This window comes from Pleurodeles waltl, chromosome 4_2 (assembly GCF_031143425.1).
Source record: "Pleurodeles waltl isolate 20211129_DDA chromosome 4_2, aPleWal1.hap1.20221129, whole genome shotgun sequence".
Classification (NCBI taxonomy): domain Eukaryota; kingdom Metazoa; phylum Chordata; class Amphibia; order Caudata; family Salamandridae; genus Pleurodeles; species Pleurodeles waltl.
The window spans coordinates 766,674,248-766,696,950 of NC_090443.1; the positions used below are offsets into that span (position 1 = coordinate 766,674,248).

The following is a 22,703-nucleotide window of genomic DNA, read 5'->3' on the forward strand; positions in this document are numbered from 1 at the left end:
AGCCATGGCCCAGGAAGGCAGAACAAAAGATTTCCTCTAAGAGAGGGTGTGACACCCTCTCCCTTTGGAAATAGGTGTGAAGGCTGGGGAGGAGTAGCCTCCCCCAGCCTCTGGAAATGCTTTGATGGGCACAGATGCTGCCCATCTCTGCATAAGCCAGTCTACACCGGTTGAGGGATCTCCCAGCCCTGCTCTGGCGTGAAACTGGACAAAGGAAAGGGGAGTGACCACTCCCCTGACCTGCACCTCCCAGGGGAGGTGCCCAGAGCTCTTCCAGTGTGCCCCAGACCTCTGCCATCTTGGAAACAGAGGTGTTGCTGGCACACTGGACTGCTCTGAGTGGCCAGTGCCATCAGGTGACGTCAGAGACTCCTTCTGATAGACTCTTACCTTTCTTACTAGCCTATCCTCCTTCCTACGTAGCCAAACCTCCTTTTCTGGCTATTTAGGGTCTCTGCTTTGGGGAATTCTTCAGATACCGAATGCAAGAGCTCACCAGAGTTCCTCTGCATCTCCCTCTTCACCTTCTGCCAAAGGATCGACCGCTGACTGCTCAGGACGCCTGCAAAACCGCAACAAAGAAGCAAAGACGACTAATGCAACCTTGTATCGCTTCATCCTGCCGGCTTTCTCGCCTGTTTCCTGGTGGTGCATGCTCTGGGGGTAGCCTGCCTCCTTCTTGCACCAGGAGCTCTGAAGAAATCTCCCATGGGTCGACGGAATCTACCCCCTACAACTGCAGGCAACAAAAGACTGCATCACCGGTCCTCTGAGTCCCCTCTCAGCACGACGAGCGTGGTCCCTGGAACTCAGCAACTCTGTCCAAGTGACTCCCACACTCTTCAGTCCAAGTTTGGTGGAGGTAAGTCCTTGCCTCCCCACGCTAGACTGCATTGCTGGGTACCACGTGATTTGCAGCTGCTCCGGCTCCTGAGCACTCTTCCAGGATTTCCTTTGTGCACAGCCAAGCCTGGGTCCCCGACTCTCTAACCTGCAGTGCACAACCTTCCGAGTTGTCCTCTGGCGTCGTGGGACTCCCTTTTGTGACTTCGGGTGGACTCTGGTTCACTCCTCTTCTAAGTGCCTGTTCCGGTACTTCTGCAGGTGCTGCCTGCTTCTGTGAGGGCTCCCTGACTTGCTGGGCGCCCCCTCTGTCTCCTCATCCAAGTGGCGACATCCTGGTCCCTCCTGGGCCACAGCAGCATCCAAAAACCCTAACCGCGACCCTTGCAGCTAGCAAGGCTTGTTTGTGGTCTTTCTGCGTGGGAACACCTCTGCAAGCTTCTTCACGACGTGGGACATCCATCCTTCAAAGGGGAAGTTCCTAGTCCTCTTCGTTCTTGCAAAACACCAAGCTTCTTCCATCCGGTGGCAGCTTCCTTGCACCCTCAGCTGGCATTTCCTGGGCATCTGCCTACTCTCGACACTGTCGTGACTCTTGGACTTGGTCCCCTTGTCTTACAGGTACTCAGGTCCGGAAATCCACTGTTGTTGCATTGCTGGTGTTGGTTTTCCTTGCAGAATCCCCCTATCACGACTTCTGTGCTCTCTCGGGGTTGTAGGTGCACTTTACACCTACCTTACAGGGTCTTGGGGTGGGCTATTTTTCGAACCCTCACTGTTTTCTTACAGTCCCAGCGACCCTCTACAAGCTCACATAGGTTTGGGGTCCAATCGTGGTTCGAATTCCACTTTTGGAGTATATGGTTTGTGTTGCCCCTATACCTATGTGCTCCTATTACAATCTATTGTAACTTTACACTGCTTGCATTACTTCCTTTTGCTATTACTGCATATTTTTGGTATTGTGTATATTTGGCATCCTCATACTGAGGGTACTCACTGAGATACTTTTGGCATATTGTCATAAAAATAAAGTACCTTTATTTTTAGTATATCTGTGTATTGTGTTTTCTTATGATATTGTGCATATGACACCAGTGGTATAGTAGGAGCTTTGCATGTCTCCTAGTTCAGCCTAAGCTGCTCTGCTATAGCTACCTTCTATTAGCCTAAGCTGCTAGAAACACCTCTTCTACACTAATAAGGGATAACTGGACCTGGTACAGAGTGTAAGTGCCCCTTGGTACCCACTACAAGCCAGGCCAGCCTCCTACAGTCATCCCCAAAATATTCATCCTCATCATATGCATATGAGTGAGCCATAATTTCTTTACACGAGTCCAAAGGACTGTAAATTCTATGGTAGCCAAAGGCTACAGTCTGGGGGAGTGCAAAAACCCCAGCAGGCTTAAGAAAACACACAATAAAATGTGGACAGAGCAGCCTGCAGCACTCTAGGTAAGGCCTATGCGAGTTTTACAACCCTGAGTCAATAAAAAGGACTTCAGGGCGTGAGAGAGCCAAAAGTGTCAAATAGCTGGAGCACGTAAGGAGATACCAATGAAAGGCCAAATCAGCAGGGCTGTAGGGGGAAAGTCACTCTTGCCAGGGAGAAACAGAAGCGCGCGATCGCTCGACCTGAAGAACCGCCGTAATGCTGAAGATTAAACGAGCGGTAAACAGGTGAACGAGCATGCCCGCGCACACACTCAGAGTCCCGAGGGACTAAAAATAGGACTGCGGGCAAATGCCTTGCAGTCCGTACGCTCCACCAAGAAACTGAAATGAAGAAAAACGCAGCAGAACGCAAGCGCCGACAATCACCATGCATTATGAGGAAATATAAGACAAAACAAAAGGCACTTAACTGGCTGCGGAAACAGCAAAGAAAGAGGAAGGAAACTATTGTTTAGTGTTTTTATATAGGTTCATCCATATGGTTGTCTCGTGATATTCACTGAACTATGGAATATGTTTTGTTTGTAAATCTTCTCTGATTGGCTGCTGGAAAGATTAAAGCATACAAAGAGAAGCATCATCTGAGCCTCTGGTCCTGACATAGAATTCTGTAAACCTGTCAACCAAGAGTAGAGTTACCACCTGTCCGGTTTTTCACCGGCACCACCAGTATTTTAATGTCCGGGCCGGTACAAAAATAAGCAAAATCACCTAAAGCCTATATTTTTTAGTTCTTACATGTACATACTTTTAAAAAAACAAATATAAATAGAAAACACTTTTAAAAGTGTTCGAGAGATGCTCTAAACAAAGGCAGAAAAGCATCCTACAAGGAAGCTCGTACAATTTTGCTTAGAGTCCTTTTCGCAGACTCTTAAAAGAACAAATGGTCGATATTTTCTGGTGGAAAAGTGGCAACCCTAGCTACGAGAACCAACCCACTTAATGGCCACGCAACAATTCATGCACTTACCAACCGTCCTTTGTCAGAGAAGACTCTTACAGACTGAGCCCCGAAGTATTTGAGCAGCTCTTCCTTGTCCTCGTAGGTTAGCTCTTGGGGAAGATGCCGCACAAGCAAGGTCTTGCTTCTCTTAACAGAGCAAGGCTCCTGCCGTCTGACATCCGCCATGACTCGCGTAATATAACGCCAACCGACGGAGTCAATACATAATACTATTCTGCGTTACAGATGGTTAACTTGCTGTTTAGAAACACACAACACTATATCACGCTCTTTGCCCACAGCAGTCCACACAGCACAAGACGCAAAGCGTAAAAAAAAGCAAATCCGTTTCTCAGGTCGCCATCTTAGAATGGAATGGCGCCCTGACAAGCGAAACAAAAATGTCGTTACTCCACATCGTACTATACGCAAAGAGAGACAAAATTCTGAACAAATTCTTTGTTAGAGCAAAAATCACAGATATCATAATTAAGATATGTTTTGTGAAAAATTCATAGAAGCAATCTACGAAAGTGTCAAGTTGTTATGTAAAATGTAGTTATAATGTTTTTGCCTGTTATTTTGCAGTAACGCTCCGGTAGCTAGAAAAAGAAGAACCTGCTTTGCTCTTTACAAAACGGCCGCGGCTTTGGATAGCAGTTCTGGTCACATTCACTACAAAGATCCCGCTCTAAAACTACAACTGCCATGGAAAAAGAAGACAGACTGATGTGCGAGACTGCATCATTAACTGCTTTAAGGTTCTCCTCATATTTTAAGCGCAGGAGGCTTAACTAGATGAAAATAAATTGCGCTGTAGAAATAGTGAAGACCCCTCGTATCTTTTCACAAATTAGTTAGTCATAGATTAAGTGTCTTTTAGTCTTTAACATTGTTTAAACTGTACAATGAATTCGTTTGTTAATTCCTGTGCTATGGAGTAACTGATAGTTTTGGGGTTTTGCAGTTGTATATACCTTGGACCATGGGTATTAGAGCAAAATTCGAATGAATACAATTATGTGTAAATGCATAGTGTTTTTCATAATGACATTTTAAAGTTGAAATAACAAGGCCACAAATCCATTTAAGCGTTGTACTGTCCACATTTTAATTGTGCTTTCTCGTCTTTCACTGGTTTGTAAAATCACAGCTGTGGTTGTGGCTTTCAAGCCGTTGTGCAGTTCTGTTTATGGTAATGTAGCTTGTGATGAAAGCATGGACGCCGAAGATTGTTCTCAGGCCTTTCCAGAACAAGTGCCACTTTCGTTGCTGCTGCTTTGATTGCGCTGGTAGTGACGACGCCGGCTGCAAGGATCGCGGGCTCCGAGCAGGGGAAGCGAGACAGTGACGAGGTGTGGAGGCAAAGACGGAGCAGAGCAAGGGGCTCTGTCGGTGTTTGTATACTGCCGAGACCAGGCTCATTATCTAGTGTGCAACTTTCACCTGCTCCATTGGCTCTGGATGACAGTAGTAGTGTCTGCAATAATTCCGGTGTTCCTGATAGGAAAATGATTATGCAGAATACTTCTACCTTAGCCGATCTAGAGGTTTCTACTGATCCCATAGTGCAACATCCACCCACCCCACTACCTAGAGTGGTTAGAGCATGTAGAAAGACCCAGACTAAACGTGGGGGTGCTCGGCCCGCAAAAAAAAGATTAGTTAGCCCCCTCAAGAATCCAGATAAGGATGAGGATAATACGGCAAATATCGATGACGTTAAACTAGATGTAGAAAAAACAAAAAACTTAGTAAGTATTATTGACTTAAAGATTAAGGGTATTGTCAAACCTCTTATGGTAAAAATTGATCAGCTAACCGCGGAGGTTAATACATTAGGCGATCTCCTCAAAAAAACACTGGTGGAAGCAGATAGTGTGTCAGCCCCAATAACAATAAGCAATCATGATACTCAGGTTGCTCCTCCCGGTGATGTTACAGGTTTAGATATTAGTAGGAGTGTTGTACAGAACTACCCGACAGCACAGTCCTTAGCCTGAAATGATAGCCAGGTTGTTTTAATACCTGATAGAAAATAGGATTGGACTGAGGTAAGGCGAAGGCGCGCCATTAATCTCCCTCCTGACTGCGCACCATATGTGGTAGTTTTAGCTAATGTTCCCCCTGTTGCAAAGGGGAATCATCAGGAAACCCACGAGTCTTTAAAAAATAAAACCGTTTCCTGGATGCACAGGTATTGTGGATTCCCAACTGAACTTTCAGATCAAGTTCTGACTACCAGAAGGGTAAATTGGATAGGGAGCTCTAAGAAAAGTTTTAGTGGTGACTGTGTCATTATAAACTTTAAACACCCTCAACATGCTGCCACTGTATTATTAAGAGCTGCCTTATTACCAATTACTGATAATAATGTGTGTGCCCGCTCGCTTGCTTTCTTTTACAGCCATCATAATAATGCCCCTTATGGGAGTAGAGGAAGTAGATTATGCCCTGCTACACACAGGCTATACCCTGATATTTCAATGCAAAACCGGTTTCAACCCCTAAGTTCTCTGGATGCAAATGATTGACTTAATGAGGGAGGGCAGTTCTTACCCCAGGTGATTATTATTCCCTGTGTGGATATCGGTATAGACAATACCATGGCCCAAGAGATGCCCAACAACACAGAAATTGAATTGGCAGTGGATATAAGGGCACCGCCCGACTGTGGGGACATAAGCAATTCAAACCAGAATGCAAATTGGGGACGAAACAATGGTATGGTGCCTGATAGTAATTGTGTTAGGGGTAAGGATATTATTACTATTGTTTGTTGGAATGTGGCAGGGCTGAAATCGAAGGAGAGGGATCCGGGATGGTTAACGTTTGTTAATGCCCATGACATTTTATGTCTTCAAGAAACATGGTGTAAAGATGAAGTTAACTATGAGGGATTTGTTTCTTACAATTTACCGGCGTTGGGAGGTGGTATAGGTAGAGCAAAAGGCGGTCTCCTTATACTTGTAACGATCTGTCGTCCTATTGTGGTTAAAAAGTATATACCTGTAGGGGACCTTGTGCAGATCCTCTGGCTTGTGGATGACAAAGACCATAATGTTTTATTGATTAACTATTATAATAACATTTTTGATGTTACCCGGGTCAAAGTAGTAACAGACTTAGCCGGCGCTGTCGAAAATCTATGTCTGGAACAGAATGTTGTATTTGACTTCATCTGGGTAGGGGACTTCAATACTACTTTGTGCGATTTGTCTACACAAAGGGTTTGTGGGGTTACTAACAGTGCCGGCTGGGATGTCCCGCATTTTGGACATAATAGTTATGGGGAAGCACTGCATAAGTTCATGGGCTGCTATGACCTGGAAATAGTGGAGTGCTGTAAAGATGTTAATGGTTTACCCATTCCCACTTTTAAAAATTGGCACACCAGCTCGGTCATTGACCATGTGATCACATCTTCTAATATTAGTTCTTACTGTGATCCACCAAGAATTGAAGTAACTACCCTAAGTGACCACAACTGTATTATTCTGGACACTACCCTTTGGGCCGGTAGTTCGGTGGATGTGGGAATTATTATTTCTAATGTAGAACCACATAGGACTAACGGTGTAAGGCTAAGATGGATTGGTGAAAGAGCCGATGATTTAACTAGCTCCATAATTAATGAGAGCCTGCTGGACATTGCTTCTATTTTAAAAAATAGTTCTGACTCTGAGAGGGTTTTATATTGTTTTAACCAAATTAATAAAGCTATTGATGCCAAGTTTACCAGTCGCAATAGTAGGCAAAGTAGGAACGGACCGAGATGGTTTAATCACCTTTGCACTTCCGCACTAACTGGCCTCAAGCAGGCTTTAGCAGCGAGGCCCAGGGACAAAAAACTGGTAAATAAATTAAGAATGGAATATAAATGTGCGCTCAAACAGAGGAAGGGTGAACTGCAGCAACAGGCTTGGGATTCCCTCAACCAAGCTGCTGAATTATCAAATTGTACATTATTTTGGGCCACGGTCAACTCGCCTTTTCTAAGGGATGAAAAAACACCACAGTTGACTTCTAATGTTTCTAGCGAGGGTTGGATTGCACATTTCTCCAGCATTTTTGACTCTGATAAAGACAATGATCCTAGTCCCAATAAGTGGCCTACTCTGCCTTTGGATATATCCGTTAGTGAGGTCAAATATGGTATACGGGCTAGCAAAGGAGGGAAAGCTCAGGGCCCGGACGGGGTACCTATAGACGTTTATAAAGCTGCGCCAGATGTCTGGGGCCCCCTTTTAACCATTGTTTTTAATGTTGCCGTGTGTGCCGAGGCCCCTGTAACTTGGGGTGAATCAATCATTGTGCCAATTCATAAAAAGGGAAGTAGATCTGATGCTAAGAATTACCGCCCGATCTCTCTCCTTGACTCTTCAGTCAAGGTTATGAGTAGAGTGATGTTAGTAAGATTAGAGGAATGGGCTGAGCAGGATAGATTACTGGCTGATAGCCAGTATGGTTTTAGGAAGGGGCGAGGTACGCTCGACCAGTGCATCAATCTTGATCTACTGATCGGGAAGTATACTGAAGCGAAACCCGGTTCCCTGTATCTTTGTTTTGCTGACCTGAGCAGCGCATTCGATATGGTAGATCATTCCATTTTATGGCCAACTCTGTTAAATTTAGGAGCCCCAGAAGGCATAATCTTTTTCCTCGCTAGGTTATACGATAAATTGAAAACCAACGTACGTTTTGGAACCAGAGGAGAATGTACTCCAAAAATCTGTGTTACACGAGGAATTAGACAGGGTTGTGTTTTGGCACCTCTCTTATTTATTTTATTTATTAATGGAATTGATGATATTTTAAAAAAGGTTAATGCTGATGCTCCTCAGATCAACGGTGTCCCGGTGCCGGTGTTACTATATGCCGACGGCGCTGTTTTACTCTCTCGAACACCTGTCGGATTACAACGACTAATGGATAGTTTTTCCTCCTTTATTAAAGATAGAAAACTAGTAATTAATAAGGGAAAAACGCATACCATGACCTGCGGAGCTAAAGCCAAAACGTTAAATGCCTTCTTTATAGACGGCGAAAAGGTGCAACAGGTGGATACATTTTGTTACCTAGGTATTACCTTCTCTAACGACAGGAAATGGAACAATGAATTTAATAACATCCGGAATAAAATGGCAAAATATGCTTATGGTATTTATAGATTTGCTGCAAAAGTTGGGGATCGTCGAACCAGGGATATGCTCAAGATTTACCAAGCTAGATGTGTGACTATTGCTCTGTATGGGGCAGGAGTATGGGGTTATAGCTGTACCTACAACTTACAGTTGGAGGAAAATATGTTTTTAAAAAAGCTCCTGTTTTTGCCCATCTCTGCCTCAACTGAATTAAGCCATCGCGAATTAGCCATTAATTATTTAACTGATCTGATATCACTTAAACCATTGATGGTCTGGCGGTCTTTTTGGCTTGGCGATGAGAAGCTACTTAACAGAACTATTGTTGAGGATTGCCTACGTTTGGATAAATATCAAGATATTCCCTGGGTTAAATATGTTGTTGTCTGTTTTTCAGACATTTTTAATCTGAATATTTTAAATAATCCTAGTGCAGCAACCACGATCTCCAAATCAGAAATGAAAAGTATATTTCTAACTTATGCAGAAAGGAAACGAGCAACTATAGCCGGATCATTGTCCTCCGTCATTTTTTATAATAGATACAATCTAATGGAGGGTTTTCCATCTTACCTAACTATGGTGACTAGGAATTCACATAAATTCGTGCTAACCAGACTAAGATTTGGGATGGCACATTGTTTAGTAGCCCATCCAAACATTAAGAAACACCCGATTGGGCCATGTAGGTGCGATAATGTATCTACACAGAGCACTGTGCACCTTCTGCTGTTCTGTAAACTGTATACATGTTTTCGTATAGTATTTTTGAAACCTCTGTTTGTTAAATACGGAACACGTACAGTTAAACATGCCATGGCTTTAATTTTTAATCTGCAATCGGCAGATATTTGTTTTTATACTGCCACCTTTTTAAATCAGTGCATCAATTCCAGGAAAAGTATGAGTTTTTAATGTATTTTATTATTCTTTTTATATATTTATGAATGACCATATGTATTACTCAATGAGCCATTAACTATAATTAATAACTGTAAGTTTTAATTGCAATGTCTTTGTAAATATGTACTGTTGTCTTTTTTTTTCTCTTCTTTGTTCATGCTTTTATGGTCATTTATATGTGCCGAATAAAGCTTTATGAATTGAATTGGTAATGTAGCTATAGTTTATTAATGCAATGTCATTTCCACTTATGTAGGTTAAAAGGCGTACTTGTTTATTGATTTTGGGAGGGTTTCTAAAGTGATCTTATCTTATGTAATGTCATGTCTGAATGATGATTGGCTTATTATTAATGTAGCATTAGAAGTACAGCCCCTAGTGCCACTTCACACCATGTTTAGGGCCTGACTCTCAGCTACTGAAATACTATAGAAACAGTTGCTTTTTGCGGTGAGCCAGGTCTTGCCCTTGATCTTGAAGGCAGACTCCATGTCAGTCTTATTATTGACTCACTACTTAGAGATTTGTCATGATTTTCCCTTGCCTTTAAACTGAGCAGTCCTTATTACTATTTATTCTGTGACTAATTATTTGTTATGTGAGTATTTTAAATTGAATTGACTAATCATTTGCCCTTTGGCTTCTGCAATGTAAATCTTCATGGTTTGTATTTGAACCTTGTCCACATGGATTTTACTTTGTGGATTTTCCTATGTGGGTTCTCTGTTTTTTTTTTTTGTTTTTTTTTAAATAAGTTTTCTGCTTAGGGCTCTCGTCTTAGGGTTAGTGCTAAGAATGACTGCATAATTAGTGAACAGTAAGAAAGGCTCTTGGATTTTAAAAACCTGAATTGCACTAACTTCTGGTGTTTGCAAGAGCTAAGAGTAACATATCCTTCTAGGTAAGAACCTTGAGGTCTGCTGTGTAAATGGGTTAAAACTGTGATTTCATTGGTTGAGACAAAACTGAGAAGCCCTCACTGGAGGAAAAGCTCTGAAGAGACCATTAAGAAATTGTTTGATTATCCTGCTGGAACAGAAGGAGGAAGCGCTGTGCGAACACATATATCTGGAGTTTGCAGACTGATGCACCTTTATAGCTTTCTAGAAGAATGAGCCAGACCTGACTTAGACAGTGAAAGCAAGTAAGGCAGAAGCTGTTCTGGTAATATTTGTAGAGGATGCAAGTTTGACCTCTGGCACCACATGATAGAAGGAGGAGCTCTCTGAACAAGTGTTGTCTGGGCCACCTGGGACCATATAATATGATCTTCCTGAAAACATCCAAGATCACAGGAATCGGGGGAAAAACGTAGGCAAAGATTACAGACCATCTTGTAAAAAATACACTCCTCTATAGCCCTGGAGATGCCAGGTTGCGAAGTACTGGCATTTGTTGTTCTGTTGTGTCGCAAACAGATGGAGCTCGCTTGCCCCATAGAGAAAATATCTGTCCTAGTGCGGATTGATCTAGTTCCCATTCGTGAAAGGGTGACATCATTCTGCTGAGGCTGTCTGCTAGGGTGTTGTTGAGCTCTGGTACATTTTTCTGCGTTGAGAGTGATGCCCTGTTTTATTGTCCTATTCCATATTCTCGGAGCCTCTAAAGATGGGGTAACAATCTGGTGCCTCCTTGCTTGTTTATGTAGAACATGTGTGTGATGTTGTCTGTACGCAAGAGAAATGAAGCATTCTTTATTATCGGCAGGAAGGTACGAAAACAGAGAAAATTTCTCGAAGTTCTGGGTGATTGATGTGCAAAGCTTTCTGAGCTCGAGATGTTCTGTGCGTGCCACTCACCTGAAGTCCAGGCATTACGATGGGACAATGACAATTTCCCAATTCCGGTGAGGACTAACATGACTGCGATGAAGAGTACATTGCCCTCTCTCAAGTCCTCAATCGGATGGGGGTTTTGGGAAGTGAAAAAGAGAAAATACAATTTTCTGCTTCGTGGACTGCAGATTCGGACTATTGGACCCTGGACTGCATGTTGTGTTGGGCGTCAGGACTTCTAATTTCTCAAAATAGTGGGTTCTTGGTTTTTTAGGATTCCAGGCTGCAAAATAATTACTTCATTAATACATTGAACTTGCATAAACTATTGTACATTGCATACTGTCAGTTATTGTTGTCACATTGTGCATATGTTTCTATAAAGCTGAACAAGTCTCTTCTTCTCTTTACAATACTTTCATAGTCCCTGAAACAATGTTCAAAGTAAAAAACAATCAACTTGACTAAAGAGTTTCTTTGAGTTCAGGCGTAATCTCGTGCCAATAATAGTTCTGATAAACTTGCTCTATTTCCAATCTCCTATTTCTCAAGGGAGTGTTTGTTACAGGAAATACGACTTACCTTAATGTCTGTTTAACGTTATCTTGGATTACCACCCAATCGATAAATCAGGCTAGTTCTTATTGTCATAACTTATTTAAAAGACAGAGCTTGGTTTTGTTTCATTTAAGCGATTAAACTTTCTTTACCTTAAAATGAAGTTACTTGCTTGAAAATGTCAGCAGAACCCAAACTGGTTTTTTTAACCTTTCTTATTTTCTTTTACAGGAAATACGGGATCGGAAACAGTAGACGGAAAAGGAGAGCTGGGACTCAGCTGGAAGCTGACCGGAGGGTGAGGATCGCCAGAACTCGACTGGAGGATCTCCGGAGTACGAGAAATGCTGGAACTTGACTGGAAGCTGGTCAGAGAACAAGAAACACTGGAACTCTACTGGAGGCAGGCCGGAGAACACGGAACTTGATTTGCACTGGAACTCGGTTGGAGGTAGGCTGGAGGACAAGGAACTCGACTTGACTGGAAACAGGTGAGCAGAGCAATAGGTACAAAGCTAAGCAAGGCCTCAGACTCACAAAGATCCTTAAACAATAAAATGTGCACACGTGCCTTTTGGCAGTTGATTGCTTGTTAAGGAAATGAGCAATTATCCTTCTGATTGTGGCACATGTTCAATACAAATCACATTGTGAAGAGCACATGTTTTGGCAGTTACAGTTGTATCAGGTGGAAAGGCAGTTGGTTGCTTGTTAAGGAAATGAGAAATTACCCTTCTGATTGTGGCACATGTTTACTACAGATCACATTGCGAAGAGCACATGTTTTGGCAGTTACAGTTGGAGAAGGTGGAATACAATGTGCATAATCAATAATCATTGGTTTAAATAAATGAGACATTCAACAAGCATTTGTTATTGCATACTTTATATTCAAGGATATAATGAATATACCCAAATAAGTCTGAATGTTGCAAGCAACAGCAGCTTGCTCAGAGACCAAGAGCACAGCCTCTGAGCAAAGCTGGCTCCTGCCCCTGTTACCTTAACTAGCTCATATTTTCTCCCCTCAGTGAAGGGCTTTCAACTTTTATTCACATTAAACAACACCCCAAGGTAATGAAAAGCCCGAACTTTAGACAATATGGGCCTGATTTAAGAAAAGTGGAGCTGTGCCACTTTTCTTGTGCTCCTTAGTGCCCCCATAATGCCACCATGCGTGTGCCGTAGGTAAGATACGGTGCACCATGGCAGTAATTAGGGGGCAGTAATTAGGGTAAGTAGTGTCAAAATTGTCTTTCTAAAAGTGGCATTTTCTAAAATAGTAATATTAAATCTAACTCAGCAGGAGTTTGTATTACCCTTCTGGCCATACTAAATATGACCTTCCTACCCCTTGCAGATCAGCAGCTGCCACCCAAACAATGTATGAGGGCAGCCCCAATGTTAGCCTATGAAGGGAGCAGGCCTCTCAGTAGTGTTAAAACAAATTTAGGAGTTTTACACTACCAGGACATGTAAACTACACAGGTACATGTCCTTCCTTTTACCTACACAGCACCCTGCTCTAGGAGTTACCTAGGGCACACCTTAGGTAACCTATATGTTGAAAAAGGGGAATTGTAGGCTTGGCAAGTACTTTTAAATGCCAAATAGAAGTGGCAGTGAAACTGCACTATGAGGCCTTGCAATGTCAGGCCTGAGACAAAGTTAAGGGACTACTGAAGTGGGTGGCACAATTAGTGCTGCAGGCCTACTGGTAGCTTTTAATCTACAGGCCCTGGGCACATATAGTGCACTCTACTAGGGACTTATAAGTACATTAAATAGCCCAATTGGGTGTGATCCAATGTTACCATGTTTAAAGGGAGAGAGCATATGCACTTTAGCACTGGTTAGCAGTGGAAAAGCGTGCAGAGTCTAAAAAACAGCAAAAACAGTATATCAAAAGTGGAGGGAGGCAAAAAGTTAGGGGTGACCACCCTAAGGCTGTCAGTTCTAACAGTGGCCTAATGCATTAGGTGAAAGAACTTATGTGCATGAGAATATGTCTATTGTTAGAGGTTTGAAACTTCCATCATAATATATGTCCACCTACACACATAATACTGTCACCAATGAATTTCATCGGAGAGTTATCCTTGATTTATACAGGCTGGAAGATCTGCACCATAGTTGCAGTAGGTGTAGGCATACCTTCAATATGACAAAAAGACAGGGAGGTCCTCAATAATTTGAGGGAGGAGGACAGCATTGTGATATGTTAGGCTGATGAAGGGGGCAACATTGTTGTTATGGACAGGGTTGATTACATGAATGAGACTAAGCGGCAATTACAGGTTGGTGCCTGTTATGAAAAGTTGAAGGATAACCCCATTCCTATTATTGAGAAGAATATTAATTCAAGACTGACAGATTGGCATGAATAATGCTTGTTAACTGACTCTGAATATAGATATCTCCAAATTTAATGTCCTAGGTTTCCATGCATTTATATATTACAGAAAATACACAAAACAGGTGCCTTATTTCCAGTAATGGGTCGCCAACTGATCGCTGGGCCCAGGACGTGGATGGGGTTTTACAACCTTTTGTTAGGAACCTGTCCTCATTTCTATGAGATAGCAAGGATGCCCTGTGTAAGTTAGAGGACTTCCAATGTGAGAGTGATGAATTAATGTTGTGACTATGGAAAGCCTGTACATGTGTATAGAACTGGAACGTGAACTTTAGGCTCTTAGCCTTTATTTATACAAGAGTAATGCTAGTCACTTCGAGCATACTCAGATGCCACTTGGGAGATTTGGTTCCTTCAGAAGCAGGGCATAGCCATGGGTTCCAGATTTGCTCCCTCTTACACAAACTTATTTATGTGTCTGTTTGAGGGTAGGAACGAATGAGGCCCTGGCACGCAGAATTGGACAAATAACATACATTTTTAAGGCATGTATATAGACAATGTAATGATTATAAGGAATGGCATGGAGAAAGACCTTTTGGCTTATGCATTCTTCAATGACAATAGATTTTATGTGCATTTATATTAGCCAGAATAATGGGTTTAATAACAGATTGGAGATGATAAAAAGATTTTTTTTAAAGATTGAGGCTACAGTGACAGATGCTTACAGAAAGCGGAAGACAGAGCCAAAAAATTGGATTGTAAACAAACATTGGCCTATAATCAGAGGATAAAGGGTAAAACAAATGATGAGGCTTATTTATCACCCAGTATAATGCAAATAGCAATGATATATTTGATGTATTAAGAAGAAATAGGCACATGTTGAGATCAACTACCACACCTGATAGTATCATATCTGGTAAACCCTGTGTGGTCTATCGTAGAGGAATGACACTAAAAATATCTCATTGTGAGAAGTTCTCGGGGCAGCAGCCCTGCCACAACATGATTCATCATAAGCCCAATGGGTTTTATATATGGGGTGGATGCACATATTTCAGCTTGGGCCTAATAGAACTGTGAAATTCTGTTCCAACACAAAGGAGGAATATACTGTGAAGACTTTCATTAATGGTAATACCACATTTACTATATATGTCATGGGATGTGCTTGTGACAATATTTATGTTCGTAGTAGTACACGATCTCTCAAGACTCGGATACAAGAACATATCAGGGCGATTAGACATTGCAATGAGAGCTACCCAGTTGCAGCGCACATACATACTGTTCATCCTATGAGTACTATGATCTGGTTGCATGCACTAGAACATGTTAGAAGTAATGAGAGGGGAGGAAACAGGGAGACAGCTTAAGGCTAGCAGAATGAAGGTGGATCTGTTGACTTAGATCAGTGATGATAGGGTTGAATCTCAACAGTGAATTCCATCATTTCTTTTGAGAGTACTGTCAAGTCAGGAACCTATGGAGAATAATTATGTGTAGTATTTTTGGTGCATACCATGCCATGTGAGTGTTATGTCCTTTGTTAGATACCGTATGTGGAAGTACAAGTGAATGACAGCATAAACAATGGTTCATTGATAATGGGAAGAGTGAACCATTATAAGTGGGAATATATTGCTTAGATATATCCTCAAAGTCTTTTATTAACTTATCAGTTGTATGATTAATTGAGGAGTCCGAAGGGAGTTATATAACAATGAAATTTAGAACCCTTATTACGAATTACATGCATATTTACAATGAGTATCTATAAAATTAGGGTACTGTCGGAAAGTGGCCCTTTTTGACATTGTCACCCACACTTTTTGCCTGGTAGTCAATGCAATTTGGACCAAAAGTGCATTGGGTTTCTGCTATCCAGGTCCCCAGTGCCAGATCTCTATCCATAAAATGTGCAATTGTTCTCCCAATTGGCAATACCTTTGGCACCCCTGTAAGTCCCTAGTAAATAGTACCCCAGGAACCTAGGACACGGGTACCAAACAATGTCCCTAAGGGCTTCTGCATGACATGTGACACCCTAAGGGACCCCTCACCTAACTCATTTAAACTGCCACTACAGGCTGCATTTCTTGGTGCAGACAAAAGTGAAAACACGACAAGGCCCACAGCCTATGTTCCATGCCCACTAACACTGCATGCAGTATATGTAAGTCAGCCCCTACAGCATGCCTTTCAGCCCTAAGGCAGGGTGTGGACATATCTGAAGGAGCAGATATGCCCCTACTATGTCTTTGTCGATTCTTGGGCATTGTAAGTGACCAGGGAAGCCATTCTAAATACATGTGCTGGGCACTGGTCAAAACGAGTTCCCCAGCTACATGATGGCTTCACTGAAACCAGGGATGTTTGGTACCAAGCTTCTCATATTAACAAACCCACATTGATTCCAGTGATGGATTTATTAATACGTACACCCAGAGAGCACCTTAGAAATGCCACCTGAACACCTACCAACTACTAGTGTCCTGACTGACTGGTTCTAACCTGCCTGACACCACAGATGAGTTTCTGACCCTCAGGGGTGAAAGCCCATTCTCTTGGGCTGTCAGGAACGTAGTAATCCCAGGGGTAAGAAGCCCATTGGCTACTACCCTACACTCACCTATGACCCCTGCATCTAGCTTTTAGGGAAGCCCCTGGAACCAGAAAATCAGATCCTGACCTGAAAGAAGGCGACAGACAATGAAGAATCGCAACATCAAGAGAAGAAGACCAGCAACTGAATTAGTGCCAACCCTGCCAGCCTGTACTTGAGATTTGTGCCAAAAACAACTTGTCCTGCAGCTGCCTGCACCTCCAAAAGCCTAGGAGGACTGCCAGCCTTCATCCCAGATCCAGGGACTCCAGTGGAGTAGCAAAGCTTCTCCCCTGCATCCTGCAGGCACCCCAGAAGAAGTGTGAGGACTCCAGACTGCCAAAAACCCAACACCAGAAAGCACCACTGCACCCATGCTCCCTAGCCTGAGGTGAAGTGGATCAACAGTGCCAGCATGGTTCCCAGACCCTCCAGAGCCAAAGTCCACCTTGGGTTTGCCAACTGTGGGCTTCCCAACACTTCTTGCAGTCTATTTGTGCAGACCCCTCTATAGCAAGTGCCCTGGTGGCAAAGACACGACACCTCAGGACACCTCTGCACCTGGCCACCGTGGCCAAAGGAGAAGAGGACCAAAGGTGTCTCCATGTCCCAGAGCATCATGAGACCTGAGCCCCTTTGTTGATTTAGCCAGACTGGCCCTCCACTCCCAGCTTGCAGACTCTTTCTGAGCAGACGGATCCCCTTTGGCTTGAATGGGGCACCTTATGCTGAATTGCACCTCTGCACCCGGTCGCCCAAGGTGACCTATTTGTGTGACCTGGGACCCTGCCCCGTCCTCACCTTAAGTCTGGAAGATTGGTCCTGTATGTCGCTGAAAAGTACCTGCATTTAGAATATGCTTTTCCCCCATAGAATACCTTTGCCTCTTCAGAAATTGCAGTGTTGACTTATCAAACCTGTAAGAATTTCTAACTCTAAACATACTTACCTGATTGTGATGAAGTGTTATTTTTATAAATTGGTGTGGATCTCCTTATTGAGTTGTGTGTGTCATTTATTGATTATGTGCATGCAGCAGATGTCTAACACTCCTCTCTGCTAAGCTTAAGGCTGCTTAACAACATTACATCCTAAGAGAGCACCTTGGGGATTGCTAAAGCAATTCCTGTCCACTTCTAGAGGATACCTGGACTCTTTGCACAGTATACCTTTTTTTGGTATATTATATAAAGAGTCAGCTTCCTACATTGGTGTTTCGGCAGTGGGATACACAACTTAACATTTGTTGTACCCCTTGGTTAATAAGTGATTCCCCCAAGGAATCCAAAATTGTCTGTAGCTAAAAATGTGTTTGTTGATTTCGATTTTTTCTAAATTGTTTAACCTGACTGTTAGGGCATGTGTTACATGACCCAGTCCAAACTGTTTAGAATTTAAAAATACTTTAGTTAGTTAGGCCCGTTTAGAAATCTACTCAGAATTTTTTGAAATTCCTAAAAAGGTCTCAACTACTTTAAAACCATAACTGAGGCAGCAGGGCCATCCCAGGAGCTCAACCTGGGCCGCTGCAAAAATCTTGAGCTCGTCCAACTCAAGTCCCTCTGCCAAGCATGGAAACTTGCCATGGGGTCTAAACCCACTAAAGCACACCTGCAAGAGCTACTTGCAGAAAATTATAGAATCATGGCAGGGAAAGAAAACCCGAATGAGAATGGGGAGGAGGATGCTGAAGAGATTAATCCCTCAGCAACCGTTCTGATAGCAACACCACTGGGAGCGCATTGAATTGGACCCCAGAAGAAGTAGATAGTGAAGATGCTTATCTTTAAAAGCTAGCCAAGAGGATAGACTTAGAGGCTATACTCATGACTACAGAAGAAGAAAGAACTGAGATGAGTCTAGAATCCATCTCTGGTGGCAGCAAACATTTAACTAGGAATAAAGATGAAACATTTGGCCCTAAGATCCCCAAACGGATTGTCCCCAAATATGCAGAGGATGATGATATCACACAGTGGTTTACAGCCTTTGAGGTTTGTCAAATGAGGAAACTCAGCCAAAAGTATTAGGGCTCTATACTCTGGGAGCTGTTTCCAGGAGCATGCAGGACTAGCTCCTGACACTGGATGAGACAGAGGCTGAGTCCTATGATCTCATGAAGGGTAGCCTGATTGAGGGCTTTGGAGTCACCTTTGAGGAGTGCAGGATCAGGTTCAGGGAGACTCGCAAAACCTCTAATAAAGCCTGGGTAGATTTTGTTGACATCTTGGTCAAAACACTAGGTGGCTGGTTAAAAGGTAACCAGGTTCAAGACTATGAAGGGCTTTATAATATTATTATGAAAGAGCATCTGTTAAGTAACTGTTTCCGAAAACCGCGTCAGTACCTGGTAGACCTAGTTCCAATTCTTCCCCAAGAATTGGTAAAGAAGGCAGACCACTGGGTCAAGACTAGGGTAACCAAGACAAATTTTGGCGGGGTGACAAAAAGAAAGGGATTGCTGAAACCCCCAGCCCCCCCCCCCCCGGAAACAATGGTGACTAGTCTAAAGTTAAAAGCACAGGGCTTGATTTAGTTCTTGGTAGTAACACTCACACTTTTGGTTTTCCAACTGAAAACTCATCCTCTACCTTGGCGGTCCACCCACCAGATTTAGATGTTGGCGGCAGTCCCAATGACGATAACCCACCAGAGTCCAGTCAACTCCACCAAGAAAGACTGCTTGAGTTAAAGCACACTAGGACATAGTGGCTAACGGCAGGACTGCAGTTACACTTACCGCCAAGCAGATTTGGATCTATTTTACCGCCAAGGAAAAAGGGGCAGTCCTACCTCCACCTCTGAAATGGTGGATTGGGGGAAAAGGGGTGAAAATCCACCTTTTTGTCCTGATCCCACTCCTGTTTTCGACTGGACACAACTGGACAGGACCCTCCTTTGCTGCTTCACAGGACCACAGAGAAAACACAACACCCCGATCGCTCAACACAAAGGTAAGCAACCTGCATTGGCTGTGTACATTGCGGTCACGGCACATGAGCGCGGGACCACTGCAGACATATACATGTCCCAGTACTCGTATTAAACAACTGTGACATGTATATGTCGGGGACACAAGTGGGTCGGACACACGTAGGGACACACTGGTATACAACACACAAATCAGACACATACACAACTGTCATTATGGTGCCAGCATGATTGACAAATGAATGCTGGCACCACAATGATGATACATTCACACCTGTTCAACTGTGTCCATGTGTGCACATTGCCAGGGGACCTGTCATGTTGTCCTTTGAGTTATGTGTGTGTGTCAGTACGGGTATGTGTGTATGCAATGCGATTGGCTGGGTAAGGGAGATGGAGTGGGTGCTGTGGTAGTGTCAGTATGTGACCCACTTGCATATGGCATGAACGTTGCTGTGCATGTTGTATTGTGTGTTTTGTTGCTGCGTGCAACATTCAGGTGAGTAGTGTTGGGTGGCATTCATTGTTGTGTTATGTGTAGTTGTGCTTGTGTGTGTGTCTGTGTAGATGAGTGTGTAGTTGTGTTCGAAGTTGTGGTTGTGTGTGGGTGCAGTGTCAATGGTGTGTGTATGTTGTGTCATGAATGTCCATCAATGTGTGTTTGTGGCATTTACTTGTTGTGTTGTGGTAGAATGGCAATGGGTACCGGTGTGCGTGTGTGTGTGGTGTGTTGTGTTGTGTGTGATGCAGGGGTACACAAATGGCAAATGTACAGTGTGAGTATATGTGACTTACCTCTATTCCACAGTCACCGCCATTGTCCACTGTCCATTGAGTCCCAGGATATCCTCTCTGCATCAGTGAACAGCCGCCAGTACACCACCTGTAGGACTGTAATATCTAAGTACAGAGGGCGGAGCACCATCGACTCGACGATCTTCTTGGGTCCGTCGCCGACACCAAGATCTATATTAGGCCTAAAGAGTCTTCTAAAAGCCCCCAAAAACCTGTTCAGGAGGGTGGGCCCCGAAACTATACCCAGACCAAGGATGGGTACCAGGATAAGAGCCTCTTTGATCAGCCTAAGACTGCTCGACCACATTACCCCCTAAAAGAGCACCATGGGATTGCTAGAGCAAGCCCCTGTACACTTATAAGGGATACCTGGACTCTTTGCACAGTATACCTCTTCTTGGTATACTATGGAAAGAGCTAAATTCCTACAGATATTTATTTGCTTTGTATTTTTACTCATGAATGTGGTTTTGGATATTTCTAAGATGGTGACCATGTTTGTATATGACTAAATGATGGCCTGGCAGTACAAGATGGTGCAGAGAATTGACTTTGATGTACTTTTTCAACCATATATTAAACTAGGAACAATAACTTTGAGATTAATACTAGGGGTACACTCTTGAGAACATCATAGATGTTTTAACTTTTTGATTTGTGGCTTTTGTGTAACAAGTGGGAAGAAGTTTATTTGGGAGTTCAAGCACGGCATCCACTTCTTTTATGGGGAGGTGCCGACCTCGAATGTTGACGTATATGTGGCACTATACCTAATGTGTCATAGAGCAATACAATAGGGCAAAGCTGCAGGCTAGAGAATTTTAGGATATTGGAAGATTATGATAGGTGGTATTACTTGTGTACTGGATGTATGTTATGACATTACAAACTGGTGCTTATGGTGCGCCAAATGAGCAGTATTTGAGGGGCTCACTTTTGAGCACATCAATAAGGTTTGAACTGTTTGACGTTGTGTCCTTTTTGTATGAGTGGGAAGAAGTTTATTTGGGAATTCTCAGATGGCGACCCTTTCTTTGATGGGAGGGGCTGATCTCAGATGTTGACGTCCATGTGCCACCATACCTGATGTGTCATAGATCTTTAGAATGGGGCGATGCTGTAGGCTTGGGAATATCGGAATTATCATTTGACACAATAAGCGTTCTAAAAATAGATCATACTGGACATATACTATGATGCACATTACGACATTACAAGATGGCACTTATGGTGCTCAAAATGAGTGGTGCATGTGTGTATGGTGTTGAATTTATAAACAGCGGTATAAACGTGATGGGCTGTTTCTTGTTTTAGTGGACCCTGCAGCTGAACGCTGCAAGGAACACAGGCTTGTGGCTAAGAGGGGGTTTGCGTAATTCATATTGGGAACTTTGACAAAGTTTGGAGGTTGATGTACTGTATGTTTCTTAATGGATGTGTCTAATGTGGGTGTTTCAATAATTTTCACTCTGCACAATGACTTGCAGAGTTTTTGGATAATGATTTTGTGCCCGTATCAGCTTCCTAGATAATACTTTTTACATTCTGTAAGGAACTTTTTGAGTAAGGAGGGGATTCGCATGTTCCATAATGCAGATTGGAGGTGCCCTGGGAATCCGCAGGATTTTGAGAGGGCGAGATATCTTTGGCGAGAGGTAAGGAAGGAGGGACCAATCCCTGATGTTCTTCATAACCCATTAGATGTTGCTTAAAAGGTCTTATGGCTTGGGCCAAGGCTTTGTTAACTGTATGTCGCACCCCAGAATCAAGTATGTAGACAAGGTCATGCTCAAAAGACACCTCAGCGTCATCATAGAATACAGCCCCTCAAGTATCATCTCCCTATTGGGCCATGCTGGCACTCCAATACAAGACACAATATATAACCAAAAGAAAATTGTATTCCAGGCAGAAGAAATGATCATCAAATGCAGTAAATGTTAGAATGTGGAGGGAGCTGTATTTAAAGAGGCTACAGTAGGCAAAGCCTAATAAAACTCTTACAACCCTGTAGCTACTGCTGGCAGAGCATCAAAGGGGAGAAAAATTTGGCTCTGAGGTAGAGATGAAGAACACTTGTCTCTCCGTGTTCTGTCGCACTTACAAAAGCAGAGGAATTGCAGGCAGGATTAGGCGTTCAAGCTCATGTTCCTGAACATAAAAAGAGGACAGCACATGCTAGACGTACGTTCTCTCTTTCCCCAGCTCCCACTCCACGAATGCATTGTGCAGTGACTAGCGCTGTGTGGGAGAGGTAGAAACATGCTCCCAGACACAATTCGCAATAAGCGTGAACCTGGTCAGACGCTGGATGCGTGAAAGGAAACAGGGTGCAGAGAGAGGAACAGAATCGGAGGGGCCGGGGAAAACCTGAGACCACCTA

The 22,703-nt window shown here is 43.2% G+C and overlaps 1 protein-coding gene across 3 annotated transcripts in view; it reads right to left on the minus strand.

Annotated features, from left to right (window-relative positions):
- Positions 1 to 3,594, minus strand: part of RNPC3 (RNA binding region (RNP1, RRM) containing 3) — a 132,098-nt gene extending 128,504 nt beyond the window's left edge. For 2 of the 3 annotated variants that reach the window (XM_069232417.1, XM_069232415.1), the window contains exon 1: positions 3,275 to 3,562. In XM_069232417.1, coding sequence (XP_069088518.1) covers positions 3,275 to 3,433 — 159 coding nt within the window. In that variant the 5' untranslated portion in view covers positions 3,434 to 3,562. Of the gene's footprint in view, positions 1 to 3,274 lie in introns of all 3 variants that reach the window. The other variant, XM_069232416.1, reaches the window with a different exon arrangement.
- Positions 3,595 to 22,703: the final 19,109 nt, after the last annotated feature.